General features: G+C 41.2%; 1 protein-coding gene across 1 annotated transcript in view; it reads left to right on the plus strand.

The window, feature by feature from the left end:
• The window catches only part of VCAN (versican), a 165,686-nt gene that overhangs the window by 80,713 nt on the left and 57,843 nt on the right, over positions 1–27,130 (plus strand). Inside the window, exon 7 of the mRNA XM_086960854.1 lies at positions 12,957–16,145. Within this exon, the coding sequence (XP_086816980.1) occupies positions 12,957–16,145 (3,189 nt within the window). The remainder of the gene's footprint in view (positions 1–12,956; positions 16,146–27,130) is intronic.

Below are 27,130 nucleotides of genomic sequence, written 5' to 3' on the forward strand. Positions count from 1 at the left end.
GCATTTTTTCGGTGATAAGTATATACACATCATTTTCTTTCAGCAGTGATTTTGAAGCATAAGCCCTCATTTACACGAGGCGTGTGCCTCCGGAGCATGACTTTTTATAACTATCCGAAGGCCCAGGCCTCTCAATCATATCTATGAGGCGACATACAGCCACCTTGAGTTGCTTTGTATGGCCTCATAGATATGGAGTAAGGCAAGGTCTTATTCTATGTCAAGGAGGCATTCCATAGGTGTTGCTTTAGGTGTTCCCGCTCAACACCCATGGAATTTGACACTGGCCCAGATCTACAATATCACATAAACCTCGGGCCGGACCAAAAACGTACACCTTCCCACAGCAGGCGTAACGAGGAGAAATGTTTGTATTTCTTCTTGTTTTTTTCTCTTTCCATGTGAGCTGCATTCTGTGCCCCTTCCTGCTCAAAAACAATCAAGCCAAAAGCACAGACACCCTTGTACCGTTGTGCAAGGGTGCCTGCGTTGGAGTTCAGCCACAAATTGTGTGCCAGCACCGGCTGAAAGGACAGGAATGCACCATATCTTGTAAATATTGTTCATTCCTGCCATTTGGAATCGGCATAGGGCAGCACAGCAATATAACTTTTGGTGCCTCCCTAAGCCAATTCTTTGTAAATGAGGCCCAGAGTTTGCAATATAATGGGACTAGTTTAAAAATCCATTTGTGGGTGTAAAACTATGTTTAAGGACCAAAATGAATGCATTTTAGCCTGTCAGCTAGCAACACAAATGAAACCTGTCAGGTTTAAATACTTTTACTACAGTCTAATTGTACACAGGAGTAAACCTCATGCAAGAAGTGGGAAGTGGTACGACAAAGGCATGGTTATCATTAAGATATTGCAGATGCCCTCTAACTTGTGAATTTATTGGTCTCCACAAACTTTTTTCCTACCCATTTCCACGCTGGCAATGGTCAGGATTTACTCTATTTCTTGGGTGAAAAGGGTAGCGGAACACCATCAAACCTTAAGGTGGGGCAGCAGAAAAGACATTTCCTTGTAGACAAGATTTCCCTATGAAGAAGAAAACAGAAAGAACACGAATTTGCACAGCTTGTTGTCTCTCCACAAAGCAGAGTGGTAACCCGAGTACAACTCACAAGGGGGAAATATCAGTTACCACATGATATCCCAGCAGTACACCTGGAAAGCTGCCACTGGTGCAGCATTCTAGTCACACAACTGGGAATTTTTATGAGTTCCCAAAAGTCATACATTTACACCGGTGCATAGCACTGCAAGTAAATATTAAACAAGGTATAAATATTCAGCAACCTTTTCCAATTCTTCTTTAAGTCAGTTGCTATTATGAAGTGCTGAATATTGCAATGTAACACTTTAGTGGCAAACTTACAAATCTGTCATGAAATGCAGCAACCAAGTCTTCTGTGCTGCATTGCATGAGAAGGGGAGAACAGGACAGCACCACATCTGAAGAGATATAGTGCTGTTTCTCTTCCTGCCTGCACTGGTGCTCTTTGAACCTGCCTTGTACCATCGAGTGGTGTAATGAAAGCCCCCACAGCTCCCACGGTGCAGGGGGCACCCGAGCTTTGGGCCCCCTCTAGCACTGGCAGGTCCATGGCCTGAGATCTCTGGACTGGGTATGGATTGTGGGGGGACCTCCTGCATGTACTTTGTGGGGGGCTCACATTTTGTTATGCCACTGGTACCACCCCCACACCATTACATCATAGTGTCTGGCATAGGATTTGTATTGGAAGGGCATCCTGCCAGTACAAATTTGAAAGGTACCCTTCCAGTAAAAACCACTAGGCTTAGACCAAATTTAAAACTTTTCCCACATTGGAAGCATGTGTTTCAGTACAGCTCGCATGCAATGTTGAAAACGTTAGGAGAAATGCAATATTTTTTGGCCCAAAGCCCTTTCTATCATTTTTGGTAAAGAAAGCTTTGTGTCAGAGCCATTGGTGGTTTCATGAGAATGCCATTATATCAACCACAAAAAGTCCCCTTAAAGCAAAGCAATTCAAAGTAACAGTAAGAGCTATTTGCATTATTTTTTGGCAACTTTCCAAGGCAAAACTAATTTTGCACTAAATAGTATATCAAATTTTGGAGCAAATTGGGTCCATTGTTGTGCTTTTGCACCTGCGCAAAGCCTCGATAAATCTGCTCCGTTGTCTTCCGAGCTTTTTGACGATGGCTAAAAACTGTAAGGGGCCATTGACAGTGAAATAAAACCAGGTTATTGTTACCTTTGTTCTGAACAGCTGAATCAGTGGTGACTAATTGGAAACATGGAACTCCACTGTGAGCTAAATAAAATCAAGCAGGGATCTGTAGGTAGCTGGAGCAAAAAGGTCTGCAGTCCAGATGCTCAGGGAGGGAAAAGGGAGTGATGTCATGCTACAGAGTGCCTCAGAGAAGTTTCCTCTGCCTCCTGCTGCTAGCCTGGTTCTGTTCTCACTGACTCAACTCTCCAAGTGCCAGAGACACATGTTATGCATTTAGTTTGAAACAAAATGGCTCGAGCTGTCCACAGGACAAAAGTTTTCTCATGCACCCCTGAGAGTTTCTGTCTTAATCATTATCCAAACAAATCTTTCTCCCAATGAAAAAGACATTTCTCCAGAGCCGTCACCATTAGTTTATTGCCAAAGACATAGTAGTATCCCCTTTTATGGAAAAAGTTATTTCGTTCTCTAATTTTTACAGTTAGAAATTGACCCCCAACTTCCTGAGCCAGAAGACTCCAGTCTGGCATTTCTGCTTTGTTTTGGTTACACAAATCCACAATCTCTTTTCATTCGTTACTATTTAACGAGTTAAACGAAAGAATCCGACTGCAGCTTCAGCATGTACTGCGTTTTATCCTCAAAGATTATCGCCCAGTGCATAAGTAGCCACATCAGCACCCACAGGAACAAGTCTGCCTGTTACAGATGCATTGCAGGTTTGAAATGTTTTGTGTTAGAATGGTTTAGTGAAATTATCCTTAGTACCATAACTAAATAGGGATATACGAATATCACATAATTGGTAACAGAGAATATCTACATAAAGATATATAAGAAATAATACTTTTCTAGAAATATTCTTCTTTATTAGAGGATTATGGAGAAATACATTTATAATTTTAAAATAACAATAGTGGGATAGATAACATGTCTGCATAGGTCAGTGTTCTTCAGTCAGTATTATTCAGTCAGACATGTCTGCATAGGTCAGTGTTATGGAACTTTTTGAATCATTTGTAAGTAAGGAATACAAATACACATGCATCAAGGACCCTTAGATGATTGACACTTGTTTCTGTCTATTCAAAGTCATTTTTTGAAAGGTGTATTTGATTCAAGATCTAGCAGTGGCCACTCCGCGTTGGATGAATATGTTTGGAATAATAGCATTAAATAGCTTCAGCTCAAGGACGCCCATACATGGAAGAGATTTGCTGTATACATTCCTGACTAAATTTAAACCAGTGGTGTGAGCATTATTGTAAACACAAATCAATCATAGGCCTTCTCTAAACCAAATAACAGCAATGTGGTAAAAGAAATGTCCTAAACTATAGAACATACTGATTACTAAATGGGATATCAGTGTGCATTCAGTGCTCTTTAGCTCCTGTGAGATCTTTCTGAGTGGATGCTGACCAAGCTAGGGATGCTCTTGAGGATACTATTTCCCTAGAATGCTTAGTACATTCCAGTTAATCCTACATCAGCGAATTGGGGAGATCTGTTAGGAAAATTATTCAATGCAATCATTTGGGTGGTGAGTATGACCTAAACTATTATCCCAAGGAAAGGATTGAATGTGAACTCATCTATGTAGATACCAGTCACTCATCCCAGACTGCCAAAGATTGTAGCTGGATTGGAGGAATCATGTTAGGGAAGCTTGCAATGTGCTTCGCAAACAGTCGGATCTCAGCTGTGAAAATAGTTTAACAGAACTGTCTGGAAACTTCCAAAATATTTACTTTAGAAAGCACTGTACTAGACATTTCCTCAGATTTAGACATCTCTCTCTGCTCATCGTGTATGATGAATTAAATTATCCTACATAATAAGCCATAATAAAATATTTATCATAGACTTTGATTCCAATTAATGGAGAGCCTTTGCTTAAAAAAATTATTTTTGTAATTCATAATAAAGTGGTTAGGAGCCACCATTACATTTATTAAAATGACATGTCTAAATGAATGTCTTATTATAGGCCACTCTGACCTGTTGAAACCTTTCAACAACACATCTTGTCTAGGTGTGGGCATAACTCACGTAATTCCATGTTGTGTAATCTCGTGGAATTACCTAAAAATCCCACAAGATTATGTTTGAATTACACAAGAGGTGTAATTCTGCATTCAACGTTGTTTCTTTGAGCAGAAATTCCTCCTCGCACTTAAAATGGACATGAGGATGTATTTTGAGCTAAGAAACAGCATTAAATGCAGCAGTACACAAATAGTGGAAGTGAGCAGCTACTCACACTTGCTAAATGTGCTCTCTCTTTAGTATTTTCCCCCCAAATTACTCTTAGTTATGCAAGAAGGAGTAATCATGTAATTATCAGTAATTCGAACGTCAAATGCGGAAATACCAAAATTACTCTAATTACTCTGGTGTAACTGAAAGTCCATCAGGTGTAATCTTGTCTTCAATGGCTGTACCAACATAATGTGCTTGCAAAACACCATCCACCACGTTACTCAAATCATTTAATTTGGAAAAAGCACTAATAATGTACCTTAAATGCTCTTCCACTTCAGCATTACTCACAAAAGGTAAATCTGTACATATTTTTCTTTCTTCTTGGTAATGAGTGAATAATTAGAACTTATAATGAGGTTTGAATGAGGCAGAGATGAGTTTAAAGATGGTTGTTGTGTTCCAGTACCAGACAAGTGGAGTTTAGTAATAATATTGAATGAGGTGACGTGGATTAGAAAAAAGAGTTTCTCTTCTATTGCCATTCTAGTCTTAGTCTCGTGCCAGCCTTCAGGCTAGGATAATCGGTGCAAATCCCATGGAGCGTATGGCCACAAAGGTGAGTTGTAGCATCTGTCAATTGGAAGAGACTTCATTTTTTTTAGAGTTTCTTTAAGGGACTTGGCCTCAACATTGTCTGTGTTATCAAGGAGGAGGTTAAAGTCTCCTATCAAAGTAAAATACACATAGCGAATTACTGCAGGGTAAGCACCTCCCCCATTGTAGACAAAAGGCTTGTGTTAGGACCTGGGGGCGCAGTGGCATAGTAAGGAGGGGGGTTTCCCTCTGGCGGCATGAGTTTTGGGGGAAGAATCCTCCACCCGTTAGTACCTGCCGTCTCGGGGGCGTCAATCCCCCCACCCACTCTAAATTTCAGCTGTCGCGGGGCAGCAAAAGCTGCAGACTCACCAGCACCGCCTCCCCCCCACTCTTCAATGGGGCTGCCATGGGACAGCAAAAGCAGGGACCGCCACAGGCGGCCACAAGGCTAGCTACGCCACTGGAATGGTGATACAAAAGACAACCAGTGAAAGAGTCTGATGCAAAGACCCTAAGACAGAAGCCTAGGCTTTCTGCAACTTTGAGGGTGTCCATGTCAAAGGTGGGAAATTGAAAGCTTTCGCAGAAGATAAGGGCTATTCCGCTGCCCCATCCACCTATTCTATTCTTGACACAGTTGTATAACCAGACGGTATTGCTGCAGCAATATCGGGATTACACTAAGCTTTCAACCAGGTTTCAGTGAGGAACACAAAATCCAATTTCTTCTTGGTATTTAAATCAGTAATGTCTTGTGCATGTTTACTTAAAGAATGACCATTGATGAGACCTCCTCCAAGAGTAGTCTTGGGTGAGCTGAGGGCCCGAGAGGCCAACGAAGGAGGCTCTAGAGGACAGCAAAACTCGTTTCTGCAGGCAATGCATGCAACAGGGCCCATTAAACATATTGGGTCCTATAAATGACAGTTAGTTGAGGGCTGGCTCCTAAGGCTGTGGAGGAACTGAGAGGATAGGGCCATGCCTGTCTCCAGCTGAGCATAGTGGCCAGTAAACCAGCTTTGAAGAGCTGAGCAGGGTCATAGCTAAGCTATAGTTGGTGCAGCAGGAGCAGTGGTATCCAAAGACCCTACGCTGAAAGGGCTCACTGCAACCCAATTATGGCTGTCTTTTACTACCCAACCATTTGCCTTATATGCTTACATCTCCATGGTCCCTTTCCATGCCAGGTTTCAATAAATTATCATTGGACAGTTGTTAGCTCCAGTAGTGAAGGCAACTGCTCTGATAAACATTAGTCACTTCATTTTATTTTCCAGTGGCCACTTTTTGTTGCCTTAGTGACATACTTTTGCTCTAATATATGTAGCTTAATTTTGAAGCTAATATTTCGTCATTTTGTGAAGAAAGACTATACACTACACACTTGCCTGTTGGGGCACACTGAATGTATATTCATTTGATGAATTAGGAAAGTTATATCACAGTATAGCTGTGTTCACACAAATCTGAATTTAAAATATCTGAACCAATGCTTTGGTTAAGTTACAGCCACACTACAATATTGCAAGACGATGCAAAAAATGCATTTATTGAATTATTAAAGTAAAGATTTGTATTTACATCCATTTGTTCTACAGTTAAGGTGTACTGGAAATACGTCGAAAGCAAACCTGTAAAGTGAAACGTTTCACTCTGCTTAAATGGGTCAGCCCACTTCAGCCATTATCCCCCTTGCACTGTGAGTGAGGTCATTACCTGATAGCTTGCATACATCTGCCGAAAAAGAAGTGCTCTTCAGTGCTAGGGCTGGTACATTAATACTTTACTTTGCCAATACCTTCTCTCTTTCCATTCGTTCTAACCTCTTTTATTTTCGTTTAGTCATTCTTGGTATGTCTTCAGTAGTTCAAAGCATACAGTAACTTGTCTTAGTGCCAATAAAATCATATTGACCTCTGAGGGTTTCTACATCTGTTCTACGTTCACGTGCCTGCTAGGTAGCGCTCTTACTGTTTCATTACAATTATTTGCAATAGTTAATTGTATGGTGATTGTTTATTTCATACAGCCAGCACATTTGGGTGGCTGCATGTTTTCTTGTTTTTTTTATCTACGTTTTGTGGCATATGCTTGTAATAAAATTCGTATCAATAGAATTAGTTTGGCCAAGGCCAGCTCTGTTTGATCTGCCAATGCTTGTTAGCTATTGTAAGCAGCCACTCTTTGCCCACACACACTCGTAGAAGAATCACTTTGTGTGGGTTTGGTCTTCAGGGTGTTTTATTCTAATTTCTTCATGGCATTCTCCACTGAAACATCAATTATATATGCATTTATGTGGTGATAAGCAGAAACAATCGATAGCAAACCTTTGCTTGTACCTTGGGGTACAAAAATCCTTACACCGCGAGTGTCACTAGTTTGCCCAGGCACTGCATGCCTCAGAAGGCACTTCAAGTTTCCTTGAACGTTATTGATATGACATAGGCAGCCTCATTGACTTTGAATTTTTTCATCCTGAGTTGAAGCCCAGGTTTTCCAAATATAAGCTGTGTGATCTGAGATACATCATGCACGTCTGTGTTTCTGAAATGTAAACAGGGCCCACTTACAAGCTGTCTTCTTCTGGATTTAAGAGATACATAAACATGTGTAGCCAGTTTCCAATTCGAGCCAAAGGAGTCCTTTCCTTCTCTCTGAAACGGCAGCCAATATTTACTTTTTGGTGGAGTGTCTCAGTGTTATAATGATGGCTTGCAATATTGCACTACGAAATGCAAACATTAAAAGCTAATTAGCAACACAAAAGTCTAGACTGGTGTGCGGGGGATAATCCAAAAAACATTGTGAATAAAGGACTGTGGCTCCAGGCATCCTATTAAAGTAATATCCATTTAACTCACTCCAGGAATAATATACTTTAATTTAATTATCCGAACTTAATTTCCTTACTTAAACAATTTTGAGAAGAACAGAAGTGAGCTGTTCTACATTGATAAAAACCGCCCTAGCCCTATAAACAGTGATACAGTCAACCTAACATCAGCCCTTCCTTCCTAGCATGAAAGGCCCCATTAAATGCGCCAGATAGCCTTTGATCAGTACAGCAGTGGGCCGGATCATTTCCGTCCTTTTTGTAGTGAAGAGACTGCCGCATTCGTTAGGAAGTGCTACCTCATTATGAACACAAAGATCACCCTCTTTACTTAAGTGCTTGTGAGACAGGAGCTGCCTACATGCAATAAAGACATCCTGAGAACAATGCAGAGCAAGCTGTAGCATGTCTGTATGCATTAAAGTGAGCACAGAAAGTAAAGGCGGGAAACAGCTGAAACACCTCCAGCGGCACCTGTAATTTTTCACCTCTGCGCGACCTCCCTTACTCTAGGCTGAATCTTGCTGAACTGACGATCTGAGCAGCATCCACCCATCTGGGAGGATCCCCAGCATAAGTCCTAGATCTGTGCTTTCTGTCATACCTGATAGGTGGCCAGTCTGCCTTTCCCTGTGACCTCCTCCTTGTAGAATGGTTTCGGCATTCCATCCCCTGAATTGAGCCTTCCGCATATCGCTATCCTTGTAGATGAGGCTTCTGGTGTTAATGAGCTGCATTTTTATCATGTTTGTGCATTTCCTCCCTGGACAACAAGCTTCCATCCTGTGCCTTTTGGCAATCTAATGCCCTCTTCTGGAAACTGTCGTCTTGATTTCCTTCCTTTGAGATAAATAGTCTAGCCTACTTGATAATAGTGATTTGTAAGAGTAAAACATGACAAAATAAGGTACTGACATCATTTCACATGGAAGAACTAGAGGAACCATTGCGCTAATCTCTTCTCCTGGCCTGTGCCCTCACCTCTCGACTTGTTGCTTTTGTTTTATGTTGTGTTTTTCATGCCTCCCCCCCTTCTCCCCTTTGTGGCCATTTTGACGATTTCATGGTAAAGGCATGAGCTCCCTTTTCCCCTCCTGCCAGTGTACTTTAGCACAAGAACATGTACTTTGTTCTTCATCCGTTAAATGTCCACACCATTTACACAAAGTCTCCTTAATACTGTGCCAAGCAAAGTTTTACAAGATATTTTTCGAGGAAGAAATGTATGTTGCCCCCAATGAAATAGAGTTCCATGAAAATGCCTTCTTGGGTGCGGTCAACGGAAAAGGAGAGGCAAATGTGGCATCAGGGGTATTCTTTATTCCAGTGTGCATGCCTGCAATAAATGGTCCAATGATGAGAAGTTTTCTCTTCAAGCTGCCCCCTACAGTGTAAGTCACCCACGCCTTGCAGTGGCTATGAACAGCCGTTACAAGCCCATCCAGGGCCCAATCAGAGTTTATTGGAAAAATAAAGGTTAAGAAATACACAATATAGAAAAAGCAGTTCGAGTTGAACGCTTGTTCTCTACTGACTTCACTGCTGGGTTAGGCAGAGAAAAGGGTGAAAATGGACCTTTGATGATGAAAGATTTAATGATACACGTTTCAAAGCCTAAACTCCTGCTTGCTGGCAAGTTGCTATGTGTTTAGCTGCAGTTGTTATAGCAATCCTTTCCCATTTCCCTAATGACCATAACAAAGCAAGCTGAAAGACAGGCCTGGTGTAGTAGACCATTCATGCGCTAATGGCGCTGATTGCTTGTTTTCGCTATGCCAGGGGATAATTTTGATCTCACTAATGTACTTTTGCGTAAACCATTACTATTTTTTAGGGTATCACACGAAAGTTCTGTTTTTCTTACACTGACGCACTGAAGGTTTGGGTCGAGGACAAAATGACTTGCCGGGGGAGGTTTGTATGTATAAGTTGCATGTGTTGCCATAGCAACGTTCATTGCACAACTCACAGAAGCAGGATGGAAATATCTTGTAGTGAGGGAAAGTTAGCAGAAGTGATAGTTACTTAATCCTAGATTGCGTAAATGGGGATCTTGTGATAAAAAAGCATCACAAAATTTTAAATTGTCGCTCAGCTGACCTCCCTCTGGTAATGTATTAAAAACCCATAATGTTTGCAAGAATGATGCGTATCACATGAATAAAAATAAATAGATACAATGTTGCTGACTTTTAGCTTTAGTCAACTATGTTCTCCAGTCTTACTTACTTCCTATGTAGCATGAAGCCACCCAAATATATCCACCCCAGGAATCCGTCTATGGTTAGGGAAGGCATGTGGCAACAAGGGGCACATCGTGTGCTCCCACCATAATGTTGCAGGGGTAGGTAGGGGCCTATCTGTGCCTCAGCCCTCATCTCCTGCCCCATTCATGAGAGGTTTTACCTGGTGGAAAACCACAGCCCATAAACCTGGTAATCCACGGTGCGAGAAGACTAGTAAACTCCTAGTCCAGCAGAGCCGTATTACTCCAAAGTGAGATGGTCTGAGCCCCCATCAGAATGAGAATGGGGAAAGTGTTCTATTATACTTCATTTTCACAAAAGGTGTAGGAAAGTAAGGCCATTTATGCAATAACATAGTTCATGGCCAACAAGAAGTTTCCAATACATTTTTTGTTGAAGTTTATTTCCCTAAACCGACTATTTTGGAATCTCCACACGCCGGATACTCTACTGATAGAATTTTAGGCCAAAAAATCAGGTGCCAAGTATCTTACACAAATCAAACCTTGCCCTGGAGCACGCCTAGGAGAGTTATTCGTTATTATAAACCTCCGAAATGTATGATCATAGACCAGGCAGCCTGGTGTTTGCAAGTCTATTTTGAGAACGATGCTTATCTTTTAAAATCCTTCATTGTGTTTTGAGATGACTCCTAAGTAATTGAAAGGGCCCTGGAACAGAAACAAGGCCAAGCTTTAAAAAAGAACATCCCAATCATGAACATGGTCATTTCATTCATAATTCGAATTACTCTTCATTGATAATCTCCCCTCACATATTTACAAAAGAAGAGAGACCCCTCGAGGACCAGATGCGAATCAATTGTATACATTGCTGTTCTTCCCCCATTTGCCAGTGTTGCCAGTCCTCCAATCAGCACAGGTCTACTTACCATGTGTTCTTTCAAAATATGACTCAACTGAAGGGTCATGCTGGCCCAGTTTAGGACAAGAACCCACTGCTTGTAAAGCTGTCCATTAGTTTATATGGAAGAAGAGTAAACTCGTTTCAGCTGGTACAGTTTTGTTTTTACATTTCAAATCTGGATTCATATGAAGTGAGCTAGTATCATTCCTAGTAAAATGTGTTGTAAAGAAAGGTAAGGTGGCATTGTAGATCACTGCTTGTCAACTATGATGGTATCTTGGCACTTATCATGGTGACTAATCTTTTGATGGTTTCTGGCAACATCGTGTGTCCTGGGACAATCAGACAGAAAACAATGTATTTTCTGTCTGTATTTATTTTTAAAAGCAGAAAATAGTGCTTCTTATGAGTGACTCTTCATGCTGCCCTTCATGAATTTTATCCAAACTGCTGAGCAGATAAACAGCATGGGTTGTTAAAAAACTGGATGAGATTTTCCTGAATGCAGGTATATTTTAACATATATTTGTACACCTGTGGGTGCAGTGTTTTATTATATTTGACTGCTTAGTTTTGTAAAATGTGACAGGTATCAAAGTGTGAGTGCATGTTTAGCAGTTAAATAAATGTGGAAATATACCGTTTTATGACTCCATGTATTCTCAAAACACAAAATAAATATGAATAAACACAAATAAGCTGGCCCAAAAATAAATATGGATAAATACTGACGGAAATCTTAAAAAAAAAATAACATAACACCGGGAGCCCTATTTATGACTCAGATACCCTTTAAGATTTTTTTTTACTCAGTAAAATCAATTTACAGTCGTACCTTGCTACAATTCTTTGGCACACCCCTGAAACATCACACATCTCTCCGTCACATTCCCTAGACCTACTGACCCCGCATCGCCACAATCTGTGGCTCTATGAGTGCCAGTAAGAATAACATTCCAGCAGAGTATTTAAAAATATGCCAAACGAAAAAACAGATGATGTCATACCTTGGCCATAGGAATGGCCCAGAATTGACCCCAAACTATCTTAGAGCAGGAATAGTAAAGTAGAGTTGCAAAAATAACATCCATATCTATAGATAGTGTTATTCTATAGATGTAAGTGCGTGATTTCTGTGTTTAGAAATTGAAGAATAATCTGGCACCACATATTCATCAGCATCTGCATGCCTGAGGTCATCCAAGTAAAATTTACATCAGGTGCCTCTCTGAGGCGTGTGGCAGGCAGGCACATATGAAATGTTTACACAGCCTGGGTCAGAAATGTCATGTCTTTGTCACCACAAGCGGCAAGTACCTTTTCCTACATTAAAACAACGTCTTCGAGGAAAGTGAAAGCATGGCAGCGCCAGTATTAGCAGCCATCTTGGGATTTTAGCTCTGATAACTGCCAGAAATAAACAGGTTCAAGCTTGCTTCCGATTCTGTAAGTAGGGCGGGCCCTGACACAGAGCAGAGCCAGGGAATAATGACCCCCGTGTCCCTTGTTTCTTCTGGCACAGGTGGCACAGACATACACCTGCGTGTCGTCATTCACATAGAGATGAGCTCTCTGCCCTTCCCCTACGAGAGTCACAATCTATACAGGCGACAAATAGACCCCCAGGCCCGTGTCCTTCCCGAGCTGTGACTCACAGATGTAAAAGGACACTCTTGAAGTTAGCATGCACCCACCTGTTTAGCATTTAAACAAGAAGTGCACGCACGATATGTGTGTCACCAACTCGGCAATGGTAGTGAGAAAATGCTCGTATGCGTTTTAGTGTTTTTCAGTATGCTAAAAGTAAATAAGCTGTGAATGTATTTCAGCCATGAATATTCAGTTTATTATTTTGATTATATGTATTTTCATGCTCTATTCTCCGTGCTAGCGATAGTAACGAAATATATTTTGCTTTCAATTTGGAATACGATACAAATTACAATGTTCACACCGATTGTGCTTTTTGTTTTTGCAGAAAAAAAGAAAATATCCGACTCGGCGCCTGTTATTCTGATATTGCCGGAAGACACTGTGTCTGCGAGTGCGATCCGCAAAGTTGAAGCACTGCCCGTACAAACCACTCTAAAGCCACTGGAGTCAATAACCCAGGAAGTTAAAGAAGGGGCCACAGAGGCGAGCAGTACACCGGGAGAAGTTGTAACGGAAGCAGAAGTGACTCAAACGGACGACTCTGCAACAGCAGCGCCTGCACTCTTGATACAAGCAGAAAGCACTTCCTCTACAGAAAATGAGGATGCCACAGAAGATCAGACTGAGAAAATGGCGGACGCTACACCAGTGCCAACAATAGGCACAGTTAAAACAGAAATGCTCGAAGAGACCCATGCAGTGGATGAATTGTCAGCAGAACCAGCCACAAGTCGCATTACCCCCACAATTGTGCCAACACAAAGAACTAGTGCGGATATTACAGACATTGCCAGCAGTTCACTAAAACCCCTCACTGATCAATCACAACTTGGAGAAGGCGAAGAGGACAGCCAACAATTTTCAACTCAACAGACTGAGACAAGCACAAACATTGCTTTTCTGGATGACTCGCTGCAGACCACCTTGCAAGAAAATGCCACAATTGAAACATTGGAAACAGAGAGCTCAGTTACGCTGACAAAGGAAGACATGCAGTTAAGTGCTGAATCCACCGAAGTATCAGTTGAAGCAAAAAGTCCTCAAAACATTACAACCATCATAATTTCCCAAGGAGCATACACCGATCAATATGGACCTATAACAGACTTGGGTGCTGAAACTGTAACACTGCAGCAGGGTATTGCAACTTCTGCAGCATTTACAGAACTGGACATAATCACAGTATCTAAGACATTCCCAGATGGAAGCGGTGTGACTATGCAAGAATCCTCAGTGCAGCATGTGTTATCACCCACAGATAAAACACCCCTCTTTGTAGCCTCATCTAGCAGACAGCCCTTTCTAGAAGTTATCACTGTTTCAAAGACATCTCCAGATGAGGCAGATGTGACGAATAGTGAGGCTCCTGCAACTGTGGCAACATTGCCTTACAAGGCACAGACATCTCTTTCCACTCTGGTCGAAGAGGAGGTATCATCAGGAGACCACGAAGAGCCTCTTTTGAATATAAGTGCTACTGAAGCAGATGGACTGACATCTACTGATGTCACTGTAGAAACTCTTCCACCCACAAGCACGCCATTCGGGATAGAGTGTGACACAGTTCCCGGATCAACACAAACTACCACTCAGTCTGAAGATTTAACAGAAAGTGCATCTCAGTTGGTTGCTGAAGGAACATCAGCTGTTGTTTTTGTCCCTGAAGAAACAGAAGGGTCAGGTATGCTTGAAAGCAAGGAGGAAACACAATATACTGAAAAAGTAGAGTACACTACTTCTCTTGTTACTGAAAGTTATAGACATGAGAGTGCTGACGTGTCTACTGAAGTTACGTCACTCTCAAAAGTGTCAGAGGACCAGTCTGATGTTGGAACCTTTCCACCAAAACCTGAAAAGCCTTCTGAAGAAGGGGTATCACCTACCCCCTTGCTAATTGAAATAAGCAGCAAAGGAGAACTGGAAGAAGCTGTATCTGAAAGAAGCAAAGCACCTTCCGCAATTGAGAGGCCTGAGCACAAAGATGAAGACAGCACACAGTCTACACCCACGGAAAGTAGTCATCAGAAAATGTCAACGGCAACAGCATTTGTCGCTTCTAGAGAGCCTGAAGAAGACACAGATGTCACTTTAGCGGCAGAAATTCGGGTGGATACAAATGTTGAAGGCAGTGCTATGGGAGAGGAAGGGACAGAGATTGCAAAGAGAGTGACCACACAGCAGGTACAAACCCAGCATGGTGATGAAACAACACCTATTGCTATTAAGACAGATGAACTGACTTTGCATGTCGATCTAACAACAATGGCTCCTGATGCTTCTGAGAAAGATACAAGTCAAATAATCGAAGCAACACCCACAGCTCCAGTGCCAGAATTAACCTATACAGAGAGCGCAATTTCGGAGCAGTCAGTTTCTGGTTCAGATTCAGCTCTGGAGGTGACATCTTCACTAATACATGAACAAGATGTGAAATTGAAGCCAGATCTCTCAGTAGATACAGAAGGGTCAGCAGATTTTGGTAAAGACGACACTACTGGAGGGGAGCTTACCCCTGGAAAGATTGTTATAGCTACACCCGAAGCTCCAATAGGCACCACAGTCGCGGAGATATCTAATGAAGTCGACACCACAAGTGAACAGGAAATTGAACCTGCAGACACTACAACAGAAGCACCAAGAACTAAAATTGAAACGTTTACCCAAGCTAAACATGAGGAAGAAACTGAGAAAGTGGGTCCTCTGAAAGCAGTGTCTGAGGAGGCTTTGCTACCTGAACATGTGACCCATGTACCATCAAGATCCGAAAAAGAGGAAACATTTACTGAAGAAATCCTGGGTTCAGGTATGAGTGTTGAAAGCACAACCACTGAACAAGCTATTGTTTCCGATAAAGAAAAAAGCATGTTGCCTGTCTCAGAAACTCCAGGTACAACTTCATCCGCTGGGACAGATGATGTCGTGACTGTATCATCAATACCTGAAAGATTGATCTTGCCGCCAGATAGCACAGCGGAAGTGGGTATAGAAGAGGCATTAACACAAGACAGTCCTAAGCAAACAGAAACAATTCAAGCAAGTAAGGCACCAGAAGCAGAAACTGTTGCAAGTGATGTGACAGTCCAGGCAATGTTGCCAAGTTCTGAAGATATAGGCACGCCTTCCCATGGCGGTATGTTAGAAAGTCATACCCCTTCGACTACCCATCAATTCATATCCACACAGCGACCACTTCTAATTGATGGGGAACCCGGCGAAGAGACGAGCAAAGACATGCTTGTCATAGAAGAATCTGTTTCTCCCTTTAAAGCTACTACTGAAGTGGATTTACCAGGCAAGAAGACGGAGACAGAAATAGATTCTGAATATTTCACAACCGCAAGCGATACAGTGATTTCACAGCCAACAACGACTCCAGCGTGTGATGAGGCTACTGAGGGCTTGGAGCCAACCCAAGAAGCCGCCCCGCTCTCAGAAGATGGATCTGGTGTACAAATATCACATCCTCTTGGAATCATTCATGTGATTATGGTTAATATCACTGATAATGAAACAGGTATGCAGACTGTTGTTTTAGTCATAATATATCCCCCTTTATAAATATAATTGATCATTTACGAATATGAACATCACTGTGGTAAACTCTGTTGTAATGACCCAAACAAACATTATTTATGAAATGGTACAATTTATGCATGCAAAAAGTATGAAGATTAATGTCTTGACATTCATCAATGCAGATGCTGCAATTTAATGAATATGTTGCTGTGTCTGTGCATTTTCCATGATCTGAAGCTATTAATGTACATATGTATTTAAATATTGGACATTTGTAAATGGATACAAAGCTAGAAATGTCCACTTTAAAGTGTAAGGCTGAGTCAAATCGGTTAGGTTATGGGTGGGTAAGCAAAAGGATTTGAAGTAGGTAAAGAAATAGGTTGTTAAAATACCAGATCAGTATTATATGCTCACATGCATCTTGCAGGGCTACTGGCTGGTCGACAAAGAATACTTTTGAGAGTTCTAGCGGCTGGTGCTTGATGAGCGGAGTTCTATAGACTGTGTGTATATGGTGATCCTAGGCTTGAAGCATGATGGCCCTTTGCCATGTTGGCTCTGTCAGGGGGCAGAGGGGTCTGTAGTCTATGAGGGCTGTCACAAGCGGCCACTGTAGTTATTTCACTGCTTCACGAAGATGATTATTTGGGTTCAGTTGGAAAATGACCCGTTCTGCTTATATGGACTGGTTTGAAGATTCCTGATTAGGACAATCGACAGACCAAGGTGAAGGCAGCTGGCAGTGAAAATAAAGTTTGGTGGTGCCAATGAGACTTTCAAATGAAAAGGCAGACATGTTGTGAGGTTTGCCAGCATTAGGAGTGAGTTTGTATGAATTATTATATAGGCCTTGAAGGAGTGATTGTCATTACAAAGACCCCTTACTTTAGGTGTCAGAAACAAGTGAAAGCTAAAGCCAAAAAAGAGCAATGTTAATTGCAAATGAGCTGTCCAAAGGAAACCAAAATCTAGGATTTTAATCTAAATTCAGGTGAGTTATTTTGAACCAGTCTTGTGGCTAATTCTTGTGGTCTATGGAGAAATGTTCCTATATTGATGCAAGGTTTTAAATGGGGAGCCTGTCTCAGAGGTGGCCAGCAGTATTGGATGCTAACAATATGTACTGAAGTGAGAAAAGGATAGATCGAGACATTTCTTCAATGCTGTATTTTGGGATGTCGAGGAAGACAGATTCAAGGCTGCCTTCTGGTCTAAAAGCAGATTGTCTTTTACATTAAAATGAGATTTCCGAATCCAGTTCTAGATTGGTTTGAATGCAAGGTAATCAATCACTGGCTGGTCAGTAGAAGGAACGAGATTAGAAGCCATCCATGCTTCAGTGTAGGTGAGGGTTTAGTTTGATTGAATGGCTTGTCTGTGGTGAAAGAGAAGTCTGAACAAGAACATTGGTCACAAAGTCAAATACTGATGATGGAATGCAGTTAAGATTTCAGGAGAAAAGTCCTGCTGGTTCTGTAGCATCTAAAGTACTATTCCTAGTGAGCGACCTGGTGAGGGACGCAAGCAATGAGGTTTCCTGGCCTTGTGCGGTATGATTATTTTCTCGTTCATGGCACTGATTTAATACATGTTGCACATTTTTGCAAGATTCTTAGGCATATGAGAAGTATTTCTAGGTGCACTTGGTTCTGGTGAGGCGTCTGCAATTTTAGAAATGTTAACTGGTAAATTTTCCCATGTTTTAATTGTGCCACTGTAGTGAAGTCAATTTTCACTTATATTGTTGCTCTAGCGCCCAAAGGGTTTTGTGGAACCTTTCCATTTTAAACATACATGTCAAGGGTGGTTTATAATGTACTCAGGTGTTCACCTTGTAAACCTAGGACCAAAGTGAAGAAAGTGAAGCTTAAGAAAGCCTAGATAGTTCTTTTGCATGTTATAACTTGACACACACAGGTAGCTTGCATGTTATAATTTGCTCAGGTAAGGTGAAATATGAAACATGCATGGACATAAATTGAAGGACATTTATGTGAGAGGAGAAAATACCATAATCATCCAGGTTTATGCTGTAAATATGTGTACAACACTCACGCCAAGATTTACTTAGATTTTTCATAGAGTTGCATTACTTTTGTGGCACAGCTCCGATGCAAAATTCATTTTGGCAGTTACTAAGCCACACTAAGTCCATTTGTGTGGCTATGAGTCATTTAGTAAATGCCAGGCAACACAATGCAGTTCATAGTGCTACTTCGCCTTACTTTGCATCGTGTAGGCGTTACATGTGTGGAGCATTGGTGTTCCCATGCATCCACTGATGTATTTTGATGCAAACCCAGATTCACAAAGACTTGTAAACCTTGGTTTCCCCAAAATAGTGCACCTACCTGACAGATATTTAACAAAGAAAAATATATTTTCTCCTGGTTACATCCTCTTTCCATGTGTGCTGCAAACTGAAGCACACATGCTAAGAGAAATATGTCTCTAAGGATTGTTTTTTTGCAGGAGGCTACACATTCCTGCACAAAAACAATCCTGCCCATAACACGGGCACCCTTGCACTACGGCGCAAGGGTGTCTGCATTTGTGCTAGGCTGCCACAAATGTGCCAGTGCAAAAAAGGATGTGAACAGTGCCTTTTCTTTGTAAATATGGAGCTGTTCAGCTCTATCCCATCCACACAGTGCAGCTCAGCAATTTGTCCTGCTGCGCTGAGTTGCATGACCTATTTTTCAATATGCTCCTCAGTTTAAAAACAAATAAGATTAGATAATGATACATCTAATAGCATCAATGCAGCATACACGACATTCCATTTACCCTCAGCCAGAAAAACTGACAAGCAGTGCTTTGAAAAAGTAATTTCAAAATGATAGAAAAGGCATAATTTACCCCTTATAGCAAAACTGTGACTAAAACAAAGTGAGTTACTAATACTAAACCCCATATTCAATGTAGTCAAAATAATGATAAATAATGGTAGTCAGTATATTCAGTGTGTTTCAAACTTTGTTGTCATATTTACGTATGTATGGGAAAAAAACACAAATCATGGAACTGGAAATCATTAAGACAGTAAGAGGCTGAGCAAATTGGAAGAAGGCAGAAGGAAGGGGTTTACTGGCAAATAATTTGTAAGATGTGTTTTGGTAATGTTTGAAGATGATAGTTTGCTCAAACTTAACAGGTTTAGATAATAACATTGACTAGACTTATGCAATCCAAAGTAATATTAGATGGTAACCATGGAGCCATGCTTTGCCCTATAGTTGTCAGTGTTAGAGGATATTTACCAACTGTTACATGTGCATTTCTGGTTTCCAAATACCTGATCCTCCAACACTTGTGTCTTTTCAGTCATGTTGCCAAACTGAAGTTTGATTTTCAATTTGTGGTAATTGCAAGCTGAGTTTTAAACCCAGCAATTGAGTATCTGCAGTTTTAAAGTTTAAATGCCATTTGATCCCAAAAATCACGTGGCAAGAAATTAATAGAACTTAAGCATGAACCTTGATTATCAGCATACCTCAACAATTGCATCTACTTTCACAAACAACTCACTTGCCGGACTCTGACTTGCACATACAGAAAACCAGATCTGGTGGTAGAGCCTTCTACATCACTCCCAAACAATGGAACAACCTGCCTCCTCACATAAGAGCCTCCTCTTCATTTCTTGAATTCCACAAGAGGCTGAACATCTGACTTTTTGAGTAGTCCCACAATTCCCTAGTTGTGGTGAAACTCACAAATGCTCAGCATCGGGATACCCTCCCTGGTGATAGTGTGCTCTACAAATCTGCATAACATAAAGTAAAATAACATAACATCTTCAAAAAAGCCCAGTTCCAATTTTCCATTTCTCATTCTTATTTTTGGTCCGTATATTCTTTTTTTCCCTTCTTTTCCTGCATGACTCTACTTATTGTTTCCGGGTACTCTGCCACATGTCACAGGATCAAAGAAGTGCAAGTTATGAGGGGAAAAAGCTCCACTTAGCTGGATCATAGAGGAACGATTGAGTTTCCATACCACTGGGCTTCCAAGCACATTATACAAAAAGAAGAGACTCTCTGCTGTGCATTACACCTGTGCAATGACTGTACAAATCAGATTATGTGGTTTAAATTTATGCAGAGTTAGGTGGACTGAATTTATATTCTCTAAAGTTAATGGATTTATTTTTTGAGTGTTTCTCTGCTGCAGTAGCAATTGTATTGTGTTTTTTACTATATCTTCACACATTAGGGTTTATGGTTTTGTTAGATCAGGAGGGAGTTGTTCTCCTTCATAAAAGCCTGAAGGCTTTCAATAAAAATAAAGATGTTTCAGAAGTCGATTGACATCTCTCTACCTCAAGAAGAATTTCCGTTTCATCTGCTTATATATGTTCTGGTGATAAGTTATCTCATCTGCCAAGGGACATATATAAGCTTTGAAAAGGATCAGTGAAAATAGGTGTCCTTCAGGTTCTCTATGTGAAGTTTATTTGGTGAGGACATTGAAAAAGGTCCAGGGACCCCACTGTAATATATGAATTTGTTGTGGTTCACTGTGATATCTGGTAGTAAGGTGGTGGTGCTGCAGCAATTGATGTAGGATAGGCTCCTTTGGCTAGAAGTCCATATTTAGTCTTTTCTTGAATATCTATTTATTGTAGCAAAAGAGGCAATGGCAAATTAGAACGATATGGGTTGAAGGGATACTCGAAAAAAATAGACGTCCTGTCTCAAGTCAGTTATTAAGTCGCCACATACGCGGAGCAGATCATGGAAACACTGAAACCCTATCTATATGCAAATTTCAATAAAAAATTTCAACACAAAAAAAAAGAAACACTGAAACCCAGAGCTTGAGCAGAACAACACATCTTCAGACTCAACACCACACTATGTCAGGACCAATTTGTATATTGCTGTTTATGTAACTTCATTAAGCATATGCTTGAGACCTAAGTCAGATTTAATCACACAATGCATTCCGTGAATCATGCCCTCTTTAGCCATTGAGATTAATAGCGGTTTCCCTGATAAACTGGTTATACCTAACTCACAAGGCGCTTAGAATAAGACCAGCTGTGCAAATATTGTGAACAGTTTATGTGAATGAGGGAAACACTACTTTCTGTACTAGCAAGGACACTATTCATGTGTTTGGCTTGCACACACCTTTTACCCAGAGGGGCAGGCTGCTGCCTTTTACTTCCAGACACAGTCAGCGACAGTCTCATTTCAAAAGGAGCATCAAAAGGAGCATCCTGCCGTGTTTTATGCCAGAACCTCTCCACTGCATCTGGTCTAGACTCGGGAACCACAAGCAGCTCTGGCAAAAATGCTCACACCAGCCGTACTCCCTTCATCACCTGGTGCACTCGCTTTCTTCCCATCTATCCTTTCCCTTTCCTTCTCTCCTCTCTCTCTCCTCCCTCTTTGGTTGCTTTCTCTATAACTCCCCCCTTTGTCCCTCACTTTCTCTTTCTTTGATTCCTCCCTGTGTCTGCTGCAATTATTCTTAAGGAGCGGGGAAAAGTGACAGAGGCAACAAGAGTAGCACGGGGCTTTCAAGAGCTCCAACCCACTGGGGGAATGCCCAGTGGAATAAAAGCCTGTCCGGCCCTGCACTATATCGAGTAAAGGGAGGTATGTTTGCTGTCACTAGAATGATTACTCATTAAGTTATTCAGTGCACTTTTTCTTTACGTCCCTACACTTCATTACAATCTTGAAACATCTGCAGTTTCAGTTAGCAGTGCAGCCCTCTCGAGGAGAATATGTTCTGCGCACTAACAGTTTATGAGCTGAAACAGTTCGAATTAACAATGGCTTGGAGGGCGCTAAAAGCACAGCATGCGTGTGTTTTTTCCATAAAGGTGTTCACCTGTTTTGCAGGAGTCATTGTTCGAAGTGTGAATGCTCATTTTGCTCAAATATTTTGCTTGACTCAGCACAACCCCACAAAACAAAAGGGCTCACTCAGATGTGTCTGGCTTTCATCATCAGATATTAGAGTCAAGTTTCATTTATGGTTCAAAATGATTAAAATATGCTGTTTGTGGTCAAACAGCTTTTGCCAGAAATATCCGACCATGGTTTAGTTTCCACTGTAAATGACTGAGTGCGTAAGCAGTGTTTTAAGTGCATCTTTTCATTACTGTGTTTCCATTTGCAGTCAACATTTCGGCACCCTGTGGGATGCCAGCCCTGTTCTCTATATCGGTTTTTCATTCCGATTTCAGACAATTGAAACAAAATCCTTTTTGACCTTTTTGTCTGCAACTGTTGCTTTTGTCTTTAGGTATCTCGATGACATCATTAGGCATTATCAGCCATTTTGATAATTAGCAGGGCAAGCTATTGGTAGTTGGACTCAGTGGCTCACCACTATGAGGACAGCTTCGTGCTGTGAAGCGAGGGAGGGAGTTTAGAGCCTCGAAGGGGTGTCTGAACAAAATATCATTGAAAAAATATTGTGTGGACAAAATATTGTGTCAAAAATATTGAGGACAGAACTATTGTGCAGGTAAGCGAGGTTTTACTAATTCTGCATATATGGTCAAGGTACATAGATGTAGAGTTAAGAACAGAAAATCTTTACATACCTAATTGCACTTACCTTCTCAATAGTTTGGTTCTCCATATTTTTGACATATATTCTGTCCACACAATATTTTGACATGGATATTCTGCAAGACACCAAAACTGCAGCATGTTTCCTGAGCATTGGCTAAGATGCTGCGTCTAATCCACCAATGGCAGCCTTGTTTAATTTGAGGTAACATATGGTGCTGCTTGCATTGATGGACATCAGTCTCATCTGGTCAAAAAAGCCTCTTCTTCTTCATGCTCCATCTAAACTTTTTCTGCCTGGTCACTCCTTTCACGGCTGCTGATGTTGTACGAATACAACACCAACATTTGGAAATATAAATACACAAATGCACTCTTTGTGGTCAGCTTTTTCTATCAGTAGCTACATAATACTCAGACAAGGAAATGGCTCTGCAGCTTTTAAAGGTATCCATTGGATTTATAATAGCAACGAAAACTTCCTTAAGTGTCTTTTGCTGCTTTGTAAACTATCACCACATTTTGCAAGTGAAGGGGCCCGCTATTAGACAATATTACATAGGTACATCCAAGTGCAATATTTGAAATGATTACTTTGAAGATTGGCTTTCCCTGTGCTCCCTATTGAATTACATATTGTTTAGCTTCCTTGGAGTAGGAAGCACTATGCAATGCAATACATTACGAAACAGTACAATAGAATAAAATTCCTATTTACTAGTTTTAGTTTGGGATAACATCTATTGTTTAAAAAATTTCAGTTAAACATGAAACTGTCATAAGAACCGCATATGGTTCGTTTAAAATATCCATAACTACATAAAATAATGTGGCGAACCTCCCCAAAAGTTTCCAAAGTCACCAAGCTTGAGCGCTCTCTTGGATGTATGTCATGCTTTTACTACGCATGCCTTTACAACGCTGGTTTAACAATGCAAGTCGTTACAACGACTTGCGTTGGGGGGGGGCGCTGGATAGTGGAGTAGTTTAATTTACTATTCCAGCTCCAGTCCCCGTGGATAGTAAGGAAGGTTTTGGATAGCAAATTAAAATATTCCCTATCCTGCAGCGCCCCCCAGCGCAATTCGTTGTAATGACTTTCGTTGTTAAACCTGCGTTGTAAAGGAAGGTACTGCGTAGTGAAAGTTGCGTCGTAATGGATGTTTCCCGCTCTCTTCATCATTGGTCAAGTCTTCTTACTAGCTCCATTATTCTTTTTAACTTTCCTTCTCTGTCATTGAGTCAAAGCATCTGTCTTGTCGCAGAGTGGGTCTACTGTAGGCGTTTACTGTTTCCACTTTCCTTGACTCATATATAGTGTTTCTTTTGCAGACTTTCTGTTGTTCAATGATAGCTCTGTGGTTATAAACTAATTTCTATGTTGAACTAACCAAAAAATTCTTGCTAAAAAATGACAAATATTTCGAACAATAGTTCGCAATGCTTCTGGGCTATGTATCTTGAACAAAATGATGGTGTAAAATCTAATATGTTCATGGTCTTCCTCTGGGTGATTTTATTGGAGTTCTTGAAGTAATATCAGAATATTGAGAATAATGCATGAAGTTACTCCACTTGCGGGTATAATATGCGACAGTGCTACCACTACTGCTTGCTACTATTTACTACATTTATGTACTGTCTCCCACACAAGGGTCTCATGGTTCATTATAGCCACAGCCCCTACGGCAGTGGGCCATACCAGCCATCACATGTCTGCTCCTGATTCAGGACCCTGAGCCAATAGGATTGTTTTAGGGTAAAGATGGTGAGACGAAAAGCTTTTTGAACGAATTGTCCACTGAGTGCAGAATTCTTTCATAAAATATACCCGTATCCTGTGAGTCTAAGGTGTGTAATACTGCCATGTATATTCTATGCAGTATATCATTTTACTCAGTGGTGGCGCCAGCTGGATACAACATGGATTGGTAAAGCCACCACGCACAGCCTTTCCTACAGTTGTCAGTTATTAGTGTGCATTAATGGAGTAGCTATCTAACTTGCAGGAAGAGAAACAGGGGTGTAGAAAGTTGGAGAAAGCCTGGAGAAAGACGCACACACCTAGTAGTAGAAAGTCGTACTTGGAGGCCCTAGCCAACTATCATAAAAACATAAAATTGGCTAGGAAAAACAGTCTTGCTCTACAACTAGCGGATGCAGGGAACTCCTCTAGAGAACTCTATACAATTCTCCAATCATTTGTAAAACCTGTGGCCTGTGAAAGCCCTGATGATTTCACTCAAATCTTATCCGATGACATCTCTGCATTTTTTCATAACAAAATAGAGTCTATATATGAGAAAATTACACAACCCTCAAACTTTAAGAGCAATGATGACTCTTCTTCCTCTCGGAAACCAATGAATGAAAACAGACGACTCACTACGATCCCGGAGGTTAGTTTGTCTGAGGTCACGGCCTTGTGTAGTCAAATTAAATCTGGATGCCCGCTAAAATGATAACTCCTCTGGGAAGCCTGCTCTCCCCAGGTTTTTGAACATTAATCAACCTCTCTCTTAAGGAAGGGCAAGTGCCCAATGTCTGGAAAAAGGCGATTGTGAACCCTATTCGTAAAAACGCGGCGTTGCCATGGTCAGACTTGAACAACCTCCGCCCGATCTCCCTCTTGCCCCATCTGAGTAAGATGACTGAGAAACATGTCAATACACATGTGTCCAAATACATCGAGGCAGCGGATGGTCTGGACCCTTCTCAATCTGGCTTCAGACCCAATCACAGCACCGAATCAGCTCTCCTCTCCGTGACCGATACCATCCGGATGGCACAGGATAGAGGAGGCTCCATGATTCTGGTGCTGTTGAATTTGTCCGCTGCCTTCGACATGGTGTCACATGACATTCTTATCAGTCGTCTGAAGAGGGTAGGGATAGGCGGAACTGCTCTGGCATGGCTAGAAAGTGTTATTACTGGCCGCTCACAAAGTGTTCGATTGGGCTCCCATTTTTCCATCTCCAGAGACTGATCCTGAACGTTCCATCCAGATCCCCCTCTCGTCCCCTGTTGAACAGACTACATTGGCTACCTATTCGCCAGAGGGTGAAATTCAAGATATGCTGCACAATTCATAAATGCCTGTTTGGCACTGGTCCAAAGTACCTTATGAGCCAGCCTGCTCTCTGCGCTCTCAGAATCAATCTTTGCTTCAGGTACCACGTATCAAAAAGGAAAGACAGGGAGGCCGAGCTCTATCCTATAGAGGCCCTACCCTCTGGAACTCCCTGCCCCTCGCCCTTAGGCAAAATTCTAATTTAGCCACTTTTAGGAAATGTTTAAAGACACATCTGTTTCTGACCATGTAGACACTTTCTCTTCCGGCTCTGACTGTCTTTTATTTGGATATAGCTTTGGTAATGAACACAAGCGCGGAGATACCCCTCCGGGGGTCGAATTCCTGCGCTATACAAGTGATTAAATAAATTAAATAAAGTCCTAGGGCACAGGGGCATAGTAGTATGGGAGAGAACTGCACCTCAAATTCGCCTTTTTTGCACTCCAGCTGGAGGATACCATCCATTCTACTTACTTCCATTAAGTGCCTTGGCAACCTTTCTACACCAGAGGTGGATACCACTGAGAGAAGCAGGTTGAACCCGCTTTTTCTTCATGCAGTACTAGGCAAGGAAGAGCAGGGATTAAATATATTTCCACCACCACAGTTACGTCCTCTTCATGCAAAGTAATACTATATTTACAGTAGGTATGTTTTCACCATCAGGTGCGACAATTAAAGAAAACCAACTGAAGGGGTTACCTTAGTGAACATCTATGGGTATTTGCACAACATAAATATTCTTTTCTGTGGCATGTTTCCTCCGTTTTAGAGTTTGCGGGCCGGGTTGTTACACTACAATATTAAGCCCGTCTAGTTGGAAACTTTAATTTCAATACAAGACATATTTCTCATCATTTGATTTTGATCCTGCTTGTATAAATGTAGAGTAAAATATGCTGTTTCAACTAAATACAGTATCAGAACTCGTGCATTTTTCACAGAAAATCTGTGAATTCTCAAGGAATGTGTGAATTATTTTAGAGCCAAGTACATTATTTCGGAGCCCTATCATATTTGTGTGGAGATATAAGCTGCCAAGGATTCTTTAAGAGTTATGTCAGAGTAAACCCTTTCATTAATAGCCCAGAGCATCTAAACTTCACAAATACCTCACAAGGGAGTAGGGGGACACTTAACTATTGTTGTTCTTTTACATTTTTTTTAAACTTCCAACATTACCTTCATGTGTCCTTTGCAGATGAATTGCTTTCTTTGTAAACATAGATTGCGACAAGGAAGAGGGAACTACTGTATGTGAAGGGCGCTTATTGCACAGTAGCATCTGTTACATGGCATTCTCAGCCATCATTGATTCAAAATACTAGCTAATTTTAGGACGAAGGCAAATCCCCATGGATACTTCCACACAAT

This window comes from Lissotriton vulgaris, chromosome 3_1 (assembly GCF_964263255.1).
Source record: "Lissotriton vulgaris chromosome 3_1, aLisVul1.2, whole genome shotgun sequence".
Taxonomy (NCBI): Eukaryota; Metazoa; Chordata; class Amphibia; order Caudata; family Salamandridae; genus Lissotriton; species Lissotriton vulgaris.